This window comes from Galendromus occidentalis, unplaced genomic scaffold (assembly GCF_000255335.2).
Source record: "Galendromus occidentalis unplaced genomic scaffold, Mocc_1.1 scf7180000077258, whole genome shotgun sequence".
In the NCBI taxonomy this organism is placed as follows: Eukaryota; Metazoa; Arthropoda; class Arachnida; order Mesostigmata; family Phytoseiidae; genus Galendromus; species Galendromus occidentalis.
The window spans coordinates 173,821-189,876 of record NW_003805246.1 but is presented as its reverse complement, the minus strand read 5'-3'; the positions used below and the strand labels follow the sequence as shown (position 1 = coordinate 189,876).

The following is a 16,056-nucleotide window of genomic DNA, read 5'->3' as shown; positions in this document are numbered from 1 at the left end:
GTGGATAAAGGGTGCCAATGGTGAGTAGTGCTTCGAAACGGACTGCGTGTTGATGTTGAAACATCCGCAGCGGAGCGATGGGTACCCGACTCACGAGTGACGGATCTTTGGGCGTCTGTTAATGGATGGAGCGGAGCATATCTAAGGTGATGGGATTGCACTGAAGGAATAATCGATGAGTCAAATGTCTGAGATTCCGCGGATTTTGGAGTTGTAGGAAGCTGAGGAATTTTCGTAGAGCTCGATGAATGAGTCGAGGTGATATTGGAGATGGAATCGGTGGATTCACTGGCCACGATGAATCCGATTGCTGTCAAAGGAAACTCAACTAATTGTATGAAAATTAGGAACGATAAATCCTCGGAAAACTCAGACATACCAAAATATACGGAGACCGCGATTATTAGGAACATCACTAAGAGCGCAGAAAACACTCTAGCGCACAGAGGAAACGATCGAGAGGCGCAGGATGAACGAGATGAGGGGAGAGCCGACTAGATGCGCCCAATTTTCTGCCCCGCTCCCGATTCGTTTACGGGGTGTCAACTCCAACCGTGAAACGAGCTGAGCTCATGGAGCACTGATTCGGGGGCTTCCGAACGTGGGGTACTTTCTATTACTCCTAGGGTGCATCGCAAAAGTACGAATCCGCTTCCTGGTATCGGAGTCCTCCTTCCGCTGCTGAAATCTGGTTGATTCTGGACGAGGCTGGATCAATAACTTTTTTTCGGAAGCATTCCGTTCCACTTCGAGATCCCGTTCCATTCCCGAGCCGCTCCAGCGATCGCCTGAGGGTGATACCTTCGCCCCCGAGAGAGAGTTCCCCCGGATAGCGCCTGATGCTCTAAGGAAGCTCCGATTATTGGGCGGAGGGAGGCTCTGCCAGGGAGAATCATATTATGCAATGCCGCTTGACCCTCGATCATGTGATGTGTGCCGACCTCGCGTCGGACACAAACAAACATAAGCACGGTGAAAAGAGTCTTCTTGCCTACCGTCGCCGATAGCGGTGAGCGAACGCGTGACCTTGACAGAGCCTCCTCTCACGCGGCGCTCGCCTCAACGGACATATCCGCGAGGATCGCGTTCCGATGCGGGCTCCTCGGCTCGAATCGAAAGAAGACTGCATCCCTTCACGAAGTTTTCCAGGATAAAAAATCGTGAGTCGAGCACGGCTTGCTGCTTTGTAAACTGTGGATATGAGTGAAACATCGGGATTCGGCCGTGCCGTCGGCTCAGCTGGGCTCAGAAACGGGTCCATTGAGATGTACCATGAACTCCGTCTCACACCGCGTGATCGGACCTCCTGGGCCTTCGGGGAATGTTGCGGACGATCGCCTCCGACAGATTCCGCCCTCGGAGCTCTCCGAACGTTCCCGGTGCCACGGATTCAGCATATGCATGTACTCAGAAGCGTCAACTCCACTTGTACGCTGCACGGGAAATTGAAAATCGGAAAAAAACGATTTTCGGCCTCTCCGAAACACGTGAGATAATGAGCTCTCCCCAGAGGTGCCTCCGACTCTTGAGAGCCGCGAAGACCGCTCGGCGTTGATGACATGATAGAAGCAGGGAGCTACTCCACACTGCGAGTCTGACGCTCTCACGTGGGTGCGAGGCCTTGACGAGAGCGCTACTTAGCTCGACTTCTCTTATCTTCGTGGCCGACCGCTCGAGACGGACAACACGAGACGTTCACGATGATATAGACGCCGTCGAGGCAGCTCCTCCTTCCTCAACGGATATTCAGTTGCGTGCGGCAGGCCATCCTCATTTTGCGGATACTGGGATGACTTGGGAGGAAGAATCCGTCTCATTCTCAAGGTTTCTAGCCAACGAGCTCAGTTGTCGGGGTGCCCCGCGGAGTCTGAGAGCACTAGCTCCGAAGGGTTTCCATGGTCGAGCCATCACGGAGCCCTGGAATTCGACCCACGGCATGAGGATAATTGCATCGGGCAGTTCCTCTCGGAAGATTTCTGGGGCATCGTACGAAGAAAATCGCCTCGATGACAGTCGTCGAGCAAAAAGTGTCACCCAATTCTCCGTGGTGCCGGTCGGAGCAATCGAGGACAAAAGTATATTTGTTCCTTATAGATCATTGCCAGAAGCCCCCCCCTAGAGCCGAGCGGGGCTTTCGGATCGGGAGCGGCCGCTGCAACTCATATACGATTACGGTTGGACGTCTCCGCACGGAAATGATACCGCAGCGAAATCACAGAAGCTGAGAGAGGGGAAGCGTGCTGAAAATCATGGCAGAGGAGGATCGTCCTTCGAAGAACGGGCGAGTGGAAATCACTCTGTGTTCGGCCGTCGGCAGAGCGCTCAATCAACTTGGCAGAACCATGAGGTAAGTCGGTCTTGTCTCCATGATGAGATCTGGCCCCGGAGCTTCCTTCCGAACTCAGGCAACTCCCGAATCGCCTCCTGTATGCAGAAATCACCGGGACACGTAGATTCAGCCCGCGATTGATTGAGGACCTCAGAAGAATCCGAATCGAATGACTCGCGATTCGACTTCGTATTGCCCCGATCTTCAGCTCCGTGATTCAACAATTACCGAATGCCCGGGCAAGAGATAAAGCAATTAGGGCTCAGTGATCTCGTCTAATAAGTTGAGTCGATCGCTTAACATTCCGGAGCATATGCCGGAAACGGGTGTGCGAGCGACTCAATTTTGGAGAGCACTCACACCCTGAGGGTGAATCTCGGGCTCACGGAATCAGTATAATTTCGAAATGATCGCTCTTTGTATATGCTCTCGGCGCGTATGAAAACGAGGAGACCATCTGCGGCTCTAGAATAGTAACAGGCTCACCGCTGTGTAGCACAGTCAGAATGCTCTCACAATCAGCTCTATCACGAAGGACCTCCGATCTTTTTAGGAGAATTTCAATAGGATTCGCGCTCATGCTCAGCTTGCTGATCACGGGCGCTCAACTTCGACAACTACCTGATGGCCTAGCTGACAGAATCGAGACCTTGAGGCAGGTCCATGTGGTGAGCGTCTCTATTCTTCACTCCGATATTCATAAGACGGATGATCGCTATCGATACGTTTCGAGTAAAGTCCCTTACTTCGAACGAAGTTTTCGAGCCCGAGAGTCCGTTCGATGCATACAGTCTACAATTCCGTCCTCTCGGTGAGTGTTGTCATTGATCAGACTCCACGGCCCAGTTACCTGATCTGCGAGCCCAAGAGCCTGGCAGTGACCCAGTGTCCGGCTGAACGCAGCGCCGGATGAAGGAGCTACGCTCACCTCCTGAGAGTCATGCTCAGTGATGTGAATTTTTCGCGGCGACTACAATTCCCAGCAGTTTCTCCCCGATTCCCGTGAAATTAGTCCTCCCTGCAGTCGATGATGCGACGAACTTACTCCAATAACCTCAACGGAATCTCCTCCCAGATACTGGAACTAGGCTCCGAGAAACTAAGGTGTCCCGAACCTCAACAGGGCTTTGTGAGACCCGGCAAAGGCTTGAGCTTGGCCACGAGCTCGGAGCTGTGCCCGGATCGAGACTCGCTTCGAGGGTCCAACTTGCGAAGCGTACTCGTTCTATTCTCGCCGCGGATTCGGAGCGGATTCTGCGATTTTCCGGGCTTTCGGGGGAACGCCGGGGTTCTTCGCTAACTTCGAGTTTCCATTCCGCGGCACACAGCGACTCCATAGATGTTCGGCCGTGATAATTTAACATCCTCGGAACACAATCAGCTTACATTCAGCGTCCTCCTATCGTATTTCAGTTCTTCCGACATGGGGAGCGGATGCCAACGTCGCTATACCCAACGGACCCCAATCAAGTTTCGGACTTCAAAGACGGTCTCGGCAGGATATCTATAGTGAGTACAGACGCGCCCCGCGACATTCGTAACAGAGATTGCAACGGTCATTCTCTAAGAGTAGACACACCACCTCTCTCTTCTTTCGGCAGCTTTTTGGAAAAACAGAACGGAGAAAGAGTCCTGAGGAGCACTCGTTGAGCGTGCCGATTTTCGCAACGCAGAGCGTCGAGCTCGTCAAGATCGTTCCTTGAGAAAATGCCGATCTCTGACTCGTGGGTATCACTCGTACACCTACCGACTTGCCGACTACATACCTTTCCGACGATGTCGTGTCAGTTCGACTCGACACCTACCCAGGGAGGCCGCCGCAACTTTCCACGATCTTTCTGAGTTCGCTCGTCTCGTGCTCCCCCCTGTGATCGGGGAATGAGAATTGAAGTGAAACCGAGCCATTTCCGATTCCACGTGCTCCATTGAGGCATTCATAAGGCTTCACTTCGCAACTCTATGATTCCCCGTGTGTTGAGATTTCCTTGTATCAAATGTGTGTCAATAGGCACAAGCCGGCTGGATACAACAGCCTCTCACTCCTTCTCGAAGACGTGCTCTGTGTTTGCCTCGAGATCATCGGGTAAATCGGGGAGCTTCCTCGAGCGCAGAGAATCCATGCGGCGAGCGTGAGTTTGAAGAGTGAAAGTGTTGATACATATGGAAACAGTCGTTCCGCTCCGCGCGGGACAGAGAGACAAGAGAAATCCAGCTGGATATTGAGGGGGCAAAGCGCAACACAAGCTACATTCACTTTGAAGTTGACACAGTGAGGGAAAAAGAAACTCTTCTCTACCACGACGCCGTGTCAACAAACTCCCGGGAGATTCGTCGTGAGATTTTTGTTTGTATTTATGCCTTGCATTTCTCGAGCGACAGTCGGATGACAGATACCCCCCCACCCACAACCGGCGAACTCGTCCATTCGTGCCATTGCGAGCTACTGACACGCAGCGGGGAGACACTCCGCATCCATCCAATTAATTATGGTGACTCCTCAGTTTACGCATCGGGAAGACGAAGAGCCGTTGTCTTTTTAGGCGAATTCTGCGGTCTCTGTCGCGGGCCCGAGAGAATTCAAAGATGCTTCGGTCTCCTAATCCTCTGAATTTTCGGGTTGACAACTTTCGCCGACGGCGATATGCCATTGTCTGAGCTTTTTCACTAAGCGTGATCGATGTGGTGCGGGCTATTGAGAAATCTCCGCGGCAACAAGCGGATCTCACAGCGTCTATAAGCGCGAAGTCGGGCGCTGGAAAGAAACTCCAGAGCATCGAACCGAAGAAAATATTCTGCGGATTGTCTCGCAGATCTTCATAGAAGTCGCCGAGCGCCATTCACAATATAATCCGTTCATGAGCGGAGTTCCATTGTAGTCCGAGCTCACAAGGAAGAACTTTTCAGCGCGGCAAACGCGACCAATACGCGCTGGGACAACAGCTCCGCGGGCGGTACCAAGGTTTTCTGAGCGCAGATACCAATGAAGTGAAAGCCAGAAGTTCTGGAAGGGATCGTTGTCTGGAATCCATGGAAGTAACTCTGGCCGCTCTCTACGAGCCGGACGAAAAGAGGACTTTCGAAAACAGTCTGAGATGGCAACCGGTTCCTGTACAGACTATGCCTGTGGACATCGATGGCGTGAGTCAATTTAATTACATCTTGAAAAATCGATCTTGAATAAGAGCTTCGGGAACGACGACTGGAGCGCATTCCTGAATGATGTGGAACGCCTGTACGGAGTCAACCGAACTCCCGCTTCTGAAAAGAATTTCGAAGATGATGTGCCGAGCTGTTTTGGGACCCGAGCTCTGCAGCTTAGACCCCGTGCCTGGATCTTGCGAACCTCCGCTTTCATTCCAGATGCTGTACGAAGACTCGATCTGCAGAAAAGACGATGAAGCCATCGAGAGACTGCGGACAACAGGAGAAGGGAAGAGAGTCCTGACTGAATTCAAGGTACGAGCGAAATCGAATTCGTGATGGGAAAATATTGGTGGATGTTCCATAGAATGTCGGAGCCGCCGCGCCGGCTCCTTGTACAAGCGACACATGGTGTTCCAGGATCTGATGTCTAAGCTACAAGAAAAGTCCGGCAAGAAAATGAAGGACTGGGTCAGTGTCCGCGATCTGCTCGACACCCTCACCATCGAGAGTAGCCTGGGTTTAGAAATCCCCGATTGGGCGGATTCCGAAACTCTGAAAGAAATGGAAGCTTGCGCCAAGTACACGACGCTCCTGAACTACGAACCAGATGAAAGAATCAGGTTCCGCGCCGGACTTCTCCTCAAGGATATTTCCCTGCATTTCGATGACGTCGTGAACAATGCCCGTAAACACAAACTCTACATGTACGCTTCGGTGAGTAGAGAAAGCAAAGTACCTACATATAAAGCCCGAGTTCTCGGAAAACTCGAAAAACATTTTCTCTTTACAGCATGATGTGCTGGTGGCGGCATATCTTTCAGCGTTTGACTCTTTCAATGGGTTGGCCGTGCCATCGTCGACTACCGTGATCACCGAGCTCTACGAGGATTCTCCCGGAAAATTCCGGGTGCAGATGCTCCTTCGGAACGACACCGAGACTGCCGAGCTGAAACCCGTTCACGTTCCAGGTAATCCAATCACCCCACACATTGCCTTCACCAATTCACATGCATTTTTTTCCCAGATTTCTGATTCCTAGACAGATGTCCGACACAGTTCTCGCTAATAGTCCACTTTCCAATTTTCTCAGGGTGTAAAATTCATGGCTGCACTTTGGATGAGTGGAATCGGAAAGTATCCCGCTTCATTCCGATGGACTGGAGGAGCGAATGCGGAGAGGATGCATTGCCTATAAAGCTGTACGATCGGTTCTGAAGTCGACTCGTCCGATGCATACAGCCTGATTGGATGGGGTTTCCAGGAATAATTATTGAAGTTGCTGATCGATCGTCCCGCGAGTCTCCTCAGGAAGATTCGACATTCGGGAAGCGATAAATAAAGCTCCCCGCATTGCATCCATCCTCAGGCCGCTCATTCCAACAGAAAATGTGATTTCATGGCCCGAGAGACTTCTTCATGATGAGATCTCGATCCGAAGATTTCTTCTGTTTCCTCCCTGCGAAGCTCGGTCGTTCTCCGTCAATGATTCGGGAATGGCTGGGAATGGGGCGATGTTGTTCGCTGTTACCTGATAGCATCAGAGCGATCTGAATGTCGTGTCCGGGATGACCGCCATTGCGAGAATGGGTTCGGACCATTGGCAAATAAAACAACTCCACGACAAGCGATCTGCACCCACCATTTTCGTAGAGGGTGACCGGTATCCCCAGTCCCTTACTTCCCGTTCTCTATTCGGCTCCCAAAGGAATTCGATCTTCTCCTCGCTGAACCATTCTCACCAGACTAGACGCGTTCCGGCCCCAAACGCGTCCCGGCTCCATCGGATTGTTTCCGCGTCACGTCATTGAGAGGAAAAAGCGAGAGTATGGGCAAGATGAAGGCCAACACTCCTCTAGGCCGCGGCACCATAGCCTCAAACCCCGCGAACATTTGTCCGGTCATTTGCGGGGCAATTCTGTGGAAAGTGGAGTGAAGTGCCGCCTGTAGTCCCGGGCTTGTGACTGTAGTCCTGTCTCATCACCGAATTCTTTCTTGTCTTCGATTCTGCTCCGACAGAGCCGAAACGAAAAGTATCATGGCTCACCTATGTTGTTTCTTTTTTGATGAGAGTTTCGGGGTCACTTTTATGGGCATGGAGAGGAGGACGAACGAAGGAGATGCACCGGAGACGATGACTGGGAGCGAGCTCGGAGAGTCCCTCGGTATCGATGAGGGGGCAATAGGAAGCCATGGAGCAGTTTTTTATCCTCCCGGTCTCTGGAGACCATACGTTATAGCTGGCTTATCTATATTATTCAGCATACAGATGGATGGATGAATGAAAGCGATTTGTTTGTATATACATATCCAAGTGCAACCTTGACGTGCAAGTTCACGAACTCGCGTCACTGCCCGCCTAATGGTTGACGAAGTATCGAGACTACCCACTCTGAGGAGTGGGCTCAGACGGAAGCTAGGAAGTTGCTTTGGATTCTATTTGAATGGGTTGAATCGTGGACAAAAGGTATCGTGTTTCTTTGAGCTCTGTTCAACTGCCACCTGCAACAAATCCTTGGAGGGTGTGTCTGGTCGCCGCCGGAGATATCGCGTTACAGGCTCTCGATGTCAACTTCAGTGCTCGTTTTCTACATTTCAATGCGATCTCATCATATGTCAGTCGATGGGTGAACGGGCGGGCGGACGAATATACCGACTGGCTGTCGAGCGTCAGACGAGACACTCAAGAAGAAAGGCTTCGCCCAAGAACTCTTTTACCACGCCCCAGAGGATTTCAAACATGGGGTCAGACATCGGAGGCATTGCATTTGTCAATCTGAAGTGAATTTTCGAGCGAGAGAAAAGGTCTTGATACCGTGACGAATGCCTTGAAAGCAATGCCAAAATAAAAAAACACTATCTCGAGCTACGATTGGGGAGTAGACAGCGCTGAGAGCCGGTTTGGCATCTCCTCTGCTCGAAAATCTCTCCTTCAGTCAGAGACCGAAGATCTCCAAGACGGCGGTCGAGGTCTATCCCTGACTACTCTGTGACGATCTCGGTGAGGACTCCACTCGATCATCCACAATGATTCCTCAGAGATTGAGTGGAGAATCCTCCCGTGTATCATGTCGACTGGTGAGTATCTATAGGCCGGAGAAAGCCGTTCAATGCGCCAATGGTTGTGAGACATTATCTACAGCTCCGCTCTCATCCCCGATTTCGATTTATTCTATGATTTAGGGGGGAACCGTGGTCGCGGAAGGAGCCCTCGCATCCTCTCTGAGGCGTCTGAGAGATGAGAATTTATGCTCAGAACAGGTCCGACCAGCGTAGGCCAAGAACTCATTCCTCCGATCACTCTCTCGCTTTCATCCTAGAGCCCCGCCGAGGACAATAAAAAAAGCTCAACTCTATGAAATAGATTTCCCTGAGCCAGTATCGAATTACGGAGCCATTTAAAAATCAGTAAATTGTTGTCGTCGTTGTTCCTGTCGATGTCAGCCACAGCCCGAGGGAGGCTTTCCGAGGAGATTGTATATGACGGCTATTCAAAAAGTCAGTAGGGATGAATATCTACTGCAGGCGGCATCGTGGAGGGTTCGGTTCCGAGCCCACTTCTCTCTTTTGTTCCCAACATTTCGATGAGTATATCTCTTTCTCCGTTCTGCGCCCGAAACTCGGCTTTCATTACTCGAGTTTACTTGCTTTCTCGACTCAGATTTCAAGGCACGATCTTCATCCTATCCCGAGCTCCTAGAGTGATGTTCCTATGACTTCCCCGCAGCGATCCCGACCAGATTCAGGCACCAAGAAAATCTCTCCATCTTCGGAAGGGTCATTGATTCGGGAGCCCTGAATTTTCCCCTGTTTGCCTTGAAAATTACCGGATATCGCCCCCGACGCGGGGTTGCCGGAGCATAAAGATGGTTGAGTGCGACAGATAAGTGATGACAAAAAGATGTACCACCAACTGTCGGATCCTCGCTCGAGTTCTCGAGGCATAGCGGGCTAAAAATGAGGGGAAGGAAAATTGCCGAACTCACCGTTTTGTCCAAAATTCATACTTGACTGCATCGTCGAATTGTTATACAGAGCTCCGAGCCGAGTCACGGTCTCGTAGTTCTCGATACCAGCTGGAGGTCCCCAAGATGATTGGCCGCACAGCAACTTCTCGCAAAAATTACAGCAAACTCCAAACACCGACCTGTTGTTCAACGATGGATGTAGTAAGCCAATAATTGAAAAGGGCGTGGATGGACTCTGCTTGGTCCCCTTCAACAAGCAGGCGGACGAGCAGACCCCAGACGGACGGACCGAGACAAATGACTTACAAAATGCTTTCAACACAACATCTCCATGTTTGGGAGCCCACCCTTGAAACAATAACGCACTACATATAGATCTCCACCTTGGCGAGGATTTCTCCCGCAGATTCATAAGGGAAAACATCACGTCGATGCCTCTTAAGGGAGCTCCCGGGATTCCGGATTTCCGAGGCAACTACCTCGAATGCTGTTTTCGTGGAAAACACCGGAATCTGGGTCCCGGAGCTCCAATCATCGAGATCCGAAGATTTCGAGTGACAATCCCTGGATTCCTTGTTTTCTGCATGTCGGCAAGCGACTTATCGCGAGTTCTCCCTATTTCTCCCCGGTCCTAGAACGTTTACTGCCGAACTTGAGAATATTTTATGAGCCTAGCTGTGCTCCGTCGTCGGTCTAATTTCTTCTCTTTTAGTTTTTGCCTGCTACCGAGAGGCGGAACATCGCTATTGCCCGCCGTGAAAAATTTTATTCGTGCTTATAAATACTTCCAATTCTTCGGTGGTTGTCGTCGTCGACTGCTCGCATGTTTGTGGCGTCGTAAGATGAGCGCCGTAGTGGTTGGTAGTCGTTGTTTTTTTGCTTAGGGGGCGGACAAGTCATAAACAATTTCAAAAACTCTGCACCTTGCGATCTTTCGTTGGAGGACCGAAAATAATTCTTCGCGGGGATGACAAGTGAAAAAAATTTACGATATCCCCTCCCCTAGCGGCAATTCCGAAACCACACGCCAAATTCCTCCTGCTCCTCCCATTCGAATCTTCCGACGAGACTAACCGGGCTGTTAGGTATTCCTCTACAACATCCCCGCGATATATGTACTTCAAGATCGACGGACTGCAGCAGAACTCGCAAGGGATGCTGACAGCTAGTTGCCCTGACAGGCGCTCGCACTCGGTCATCCTCTCATCCTTGACGCCATTTCTTCATATTCCGACTCCTATTTCTACCCGCCAACACTTCTCTGGCTTGAGATTCCTCATTGTCACCGGCGCTTTTGACTTCTCCGGACAACAAGTCATCTCACTAACTAGGAAACTCCTCACGCGTCAAGCTACTGGAGCAAGACAACCGAATCCCTCGAGGTTCCAACGCGCCAGATGAGTCATTTCGTCATAAAATGTCAGCCAGTCTAAATAGTAAACTGTGTTCAGTAAGCTGCGAGCATCGATACAAAGCAACGGTCAGGCGATGAATGCCCTCATGGGAACCGCGATTTATGAGTTAGGCGTGCGGCCACATGATGTCCTCGTCAAAACTCGGAGCCGCTGCGCCGTAGTTCCTCGAGCCGCAGCTCAGACCTGATGGGACAGGAAAGCAGCCAAATAAAGTCGCGTTCCTCTTCCCCAATATTAAATGAATACTGTCCTTTCGCGCATTTGCGAAAACTTCGGAGTTCGTAGCCATTAATCGTCGCGACACACTCCCCGACGAACAACGGAATCGTGTGATCTTCAACACGATCGTGAAACCAGAGACTGATCCCTTGACATCAACTCCCTCGACGAGAGCTCGCCCGGAATCAATCGATCCTTACGCAGGATAGCCCCCCCCGAGCTCCCCACGGACCTTGGAGATCCCGAGCAGCACCTGGCCATCGCTCTTGGACGTCTGGGGCTTTCCAATGAGAAGAACTTCTCCGGGAGCATCGAAAACGGTAACTTCTCTCCACTAGAGCGCGTCTCCCATCCTGAAGGGAACAAAACGAAAGAACAGTCAGGGTTTCAAACGTGAATTGACGTACACATCTGTGGACACTTTGAGCGACATCACGCAAGAGTAGTCGGAATGAGTCGAACGCAAAGATGTCTCCGGTCCTTTGGGAATCGGATGCGGAGACTTATTGTTTTTTTATGAACACCATCGAAGCTCCGGGCATCTGAGACGGTCGGGTCTCTTTCTCGGTGGTTTCTCTCTATCTGTCCGAGGATTGGAGGGAATGCGTGGAGAGAGCATAAACTTTGCATTCCTCATCCTCGTCGCCGGCAATGAATCACTGTCCAGCTCGAGTCTGCCCACTGAACTCCCTTCGTCCTCCTTGAACGCAGCCACCGGTTGTCTGAAATCAAATGAACAGCCTCTCGTATGTGAATGCCTTTCTCGCTCCCGCTCTCCCTCGATTTTCCTCTCGGTCTTATCTAGTCCTCTGGGACAGTGTCCACCACTAACCGGGCGAACAAGCAGCGAACCGACAAACAGAGGACTCGAAGGAGAGGCTCACCGAGGGGAAGACGAACGGGGGTTACGAGCAAGGAAAACAAGGCAAATACCAGGAGCTGGCACCGATGGAGAACCGACGGACCGATCGAGTGAGACCGAGAGAGAGAGCCGTCCTGAATGGAGGCCGCTCCAGGGGCGGGTGCGAGCAAACGGGCAGCACTCTGTGTTTTTATTTATATCATTCAAAGTTAAGACCGGGCGGAAAGAAGCCGACAGGGGCTTTATTGGGAACTTTTTATTGGTTAGTTTGATTGATGAAATAAAGGAACGACAGAGCTCCGAGTCGTTGCTCTATGCTCATCGCATTAACGAAGGCGAACCTCATCAAAAAACACATTAAATCTGTCTCCTAGCAAAGCTAGCGACAGAGCGTCCGCGGAGTATTTCGTCCACCGCGACGCTCGAGATCGCAACCCAACGTGGCAATCCCCTATTAAAAGCGGCGAGATTCGCTTCGCCCATCCTTCTCGTTCGGAAGCTCGGTTCCCCTGATGCCGGTCGGAAGAGATTCGGACGTCTCCAAGATTGATTCCAACATCTTCATGATTCATTGAGGAGAATGATCGGAAGGACTCCGTCCGCCTTCCCTCCCAAATAGTGAGCACGAGTATTGGGATCATGAAACGCGAGCATGGGATCGTTGCTGATGGGATGCGCCGGATCTTCACGGAAACGACAAGAGCTCCGCTTCCTTCCGAACCTCCGAGGTCCCCCTTGATTAACTCTTTGACAGTGAACGCTCTCGAGTGCACTCCACGATTGAGATGTCAGATCAGACACAGTTCCCATGACACCGAACAACACGACATCATTGACACCTCGGCGCTGTCGATCGAGATCTTGTCGAAACAAGATTCGACAGGTGAATCACCTGCGTCCACACACTCACTTCGACTGATGATTTCGAATCTCTGAGGGAACGCCGTCAATCATCCGACATTGTCGAACAGCCACTTGTGTGCTGAATTCTTCTTGAACCCCTCCGGTATCTCCTCATCCGGTTCCCCCTCGAGTTTATCCCCCAAGGTTCCCATCGTTCACCCGCGAGCCCGACCACCTCGTTTTACCCTTGGACTTCTTATCGAAATTTCGTCTTGTTCAGGAGCTGGCAACTCGTTACTGTCGTCGAGTTTACACAAGAACTCACCGCAACAATGCGGCCTCCGCTCGACCATCACCGCTTCCCCAGGACGCGCTCGCTCGCTCGCGCGCGCCGGCGAGCTCGAGCAAGTGGCGCGTAGGAGCGAGCGCCTACACCTTCATCGCGGCGAGGCCTCGTCACAAGAAGCAGCCGTGCTCCCTACTCACTCAGTGAATCTGCTGAAAAGATCAACCCTTACCGGTCTGAGTTTAAGGCCGATTACACTTAAATGCCTTTTTAATCTAGCGTTTCTCTACAACACCCTCTCCGCTCCTCCGATTCGCTCGCTGAGTCGCTCAATCGCTTGCCGACCGCTCCTTCCTCGGACTACCCCGATGAAGCACCTGCAGCGGCGTTCACCTCGGAAAGTGTCGAAAGCACTTGATGCCAGATGGTAGGCCGCTCGCTTCAATTTGTAGTTTTTTTTTTCTCGAGCAGCTCCGCCACGCGCTGGACCGTGGAGAGTGTTCGACGATGTACAGTATTACTCGAGAACGATGGAACGGCGATGAACGACAATGCAAGACGACGAGAAAACGATCCTGCTCCATGTGGACGACGACGACGATGAGGATAAGGAGAATGCCGCTAAACGGGCAGTAATGGAAGCGAGAACAAAAATTCGAATTCGGAACAAGTGCTCTGCTTGCGAGTCTTCCACGTCATTAGGTGCTCTAACAGTGGGTTCGGGTGTTCAATCCACTGATTTGATTCGTCTATGATAATTCCCGACAAAGCTTTGTTACTGTTCCGTGTTCCGTGATCGTTCCGGGCCGGGGGACTTCATCCATGGATACCAGATGGAGTCCAATCAGATAGCCGTCCCGCTCGACATTTTCCATACTCTGGATTCAGTAGTCTTGAGACCTCCGGGTTCGCTTTCGCTCTTAATTCTCGAATCAGACTACCTCGTGAGCAAGAAAATTTTGCCGATCTCCTCTCGGATATGCTTGATTGACGATTCGTCAGCGTAGATCCCAGTCGAAAAGAAGTCGATTCGGAATCGTCTGTAGCATCTCTTCGGGCCGCATTGTGAATCATCCCGCCATGCACCTGACCCGGTTCCATTTAAAACGATATCTTCCCAGAGCTCTTCCTCACAAACACCCAGGTCGAGGAGAGGAAGCTGACGGGCAAAAAGATAGACAGACGAGTCTAGGACCCCCGTATGAAGGAGAGACAACGGGAGTGCTGACATGTTGAATTCGATTTCTAACAAAATTAATGGTTTTCAAATCGACGAGCCCCATGGATATTCAGTCCCCCTCTCGGTTCATTCCACAACATCGCTCGGAGGTAACAAAGGCAGGGGTAGGATCCCAACGAGGGACATTGAGCGAGACGACGTGGGTTAGCAGAGAGATACCGCCATCCCAGATTAGAAGCAAGAGGAAAAGAGGGAGAACCGCTCGAGTCCGACGCGTCGAGACGGAAATAAAGCAGGCGAGATGATGAGTGGGCGCGCGGAAATTCAAAGGAACAGGTTGCATCTCATGCCGGAGCTCCATACTTTTAATTTATGACACCCAGTCTGCAGCAATTTTTCATCTCCCGGAGCGGCTTAAACCTGATCAAATAGAGTCGCTCACCGATTCCATATCGCCGCCTGTTTGCGTTCTGCCTTATGGCGTCCATCTGCAATTGCCCCGAACCACCTGCGCCTTCGGCGAGGATAGTTTGTGTGTCTGCGAGAAACCTTCGTCCGAGAATCCTCATGTTCACTCGATAAATAGTCCCCGGATTTTCGTCTCCGACTTGAGCATTGCACACATTCAGTTGTCTGGCAGCAATAAAGTATCCTAAAAAGCCGAATCACAATCTATTTGCCAAATCCTCTTTGTGCTCCCTCGAGTTTGACAAATCACAGGACGCCAAAAGCTAAACACCACGAGATGTTAGTTCATGCTCAGACAAATCAAAATCAGGTCAATAGTGATTTACAATAGATCAATGTGTTCACTTGGTCCAAGTGACCATCAGGACTTGGTGAGAGGTGACCGGCAGGTGCACTCTGCGAGTGAGAACGAGAATAATCTCCGTGTATGTTCAACTGCGATTGAACAAACTTTTACTCGGCAGATTGCGCTCCGACTCGCCCGTGAAACGGGTACTCCAGCAGGGATCGATCGATTGAAAAGCAATACTCCCTGTCTCGTCTTCGAATTTCCCCTGGTTCTCCTCCGTAAAGCAGAAGGTTCTCCTCCGGCCCATTATCTTCTCAATGTGGGATTTCTTCGTAATTTTGCATGCAATCAACATCGTGGCAAACCGACCACGGATATAGGCAGCGATAGAGCAACCGAATGCTCATCATTCCTAATGAGAGGATGATGATTCATCGTATTCGATTGTCGACGAGCGAAGTTGCAAATTTCCTACAGTGCAGCTTGGCAGATGCGGCTCTGAGAGGTCCAGGGCGACCATGGCATAGAGAATGGTCACGATATACGCGTGGCCATATCGTGACCACATTTCACAGTAATGCCATCACGCCGCTATCGGGTATCATCGAGTCGAGTATTTAGCCAAACAAAAGGCGGCGACTGAAACAGCTGGTTCGCCTACGGTGCGCCTTGGCGATTCTCTACCGATCGACTGGCCTTCTGACTAGAGATGGGCTCGCTGACTGACCACCTCGACAATGATGTCGGTCGATTAAGCAGGTGTGTGGTTGTGCGCGTATGCTTGTGATAGTTAGTCAAAGCTTTGGATAGATGCTCGATCGATCGATAATGCTGGGGGAAGATCGCTAGAGCGCATCACAGCTGAGCTCTTTTATACGTGACCTGCTACAATTCTCGGAGACCGCTGTAGATATCGTAGTCAGTCCCGATCTCGCTTCCGACTCGCTGATGTTGTTGATTCTGACGGTGATTCTTGTCTTTGACACTGCTCCGAGATGCACCGGCAGCGAGGAGTTTGGAGAGCTCAATCGTCACCAGCCGATAATCATGCCATGA

General features: G+C 51.2%; 1 protein-coding gene across 1 annotated transcript; it reads left to right on the top strand.

Annotated features, from left to right (window-relative positions):
* The first annotated feature begins 1,087 nt into the window (after positions 1 to 1,087).
* LOC100897484 (lysosomal acid phosphatase) lies at positions 1,088 to 6,826 on the top strand. Its single transcript, XM_003742027.2, has 9 exons — positions 1,088 to 1,160; positions 2,095 to 2,347; positions 2,883 to 2,997; positions 3,743 to 3,838; positions 5,234 to 5,467; positions 5,690 to 5,785; positions 5,891 to 6,187; positions 6,264 to 6,441; positions 6,564 to 6,826. The coding sequence occupies exons 2-9, from the start codon at positions 2,250 to 2,252 to the stop codon at positions 6,686 to 6,688; spliced, it is 1,239 nt and encodes a 412-aa protein (XP_003742075.1). The 5' UTR covers positions 1,088 to 1,160; positions 2,095 to 2,249; the 3' UTR covers positions 6,689 to 6,826.
* The last annotated feature ends 9,230 nt before the right edge of the window (positions 6,827 to 16,056 follow it).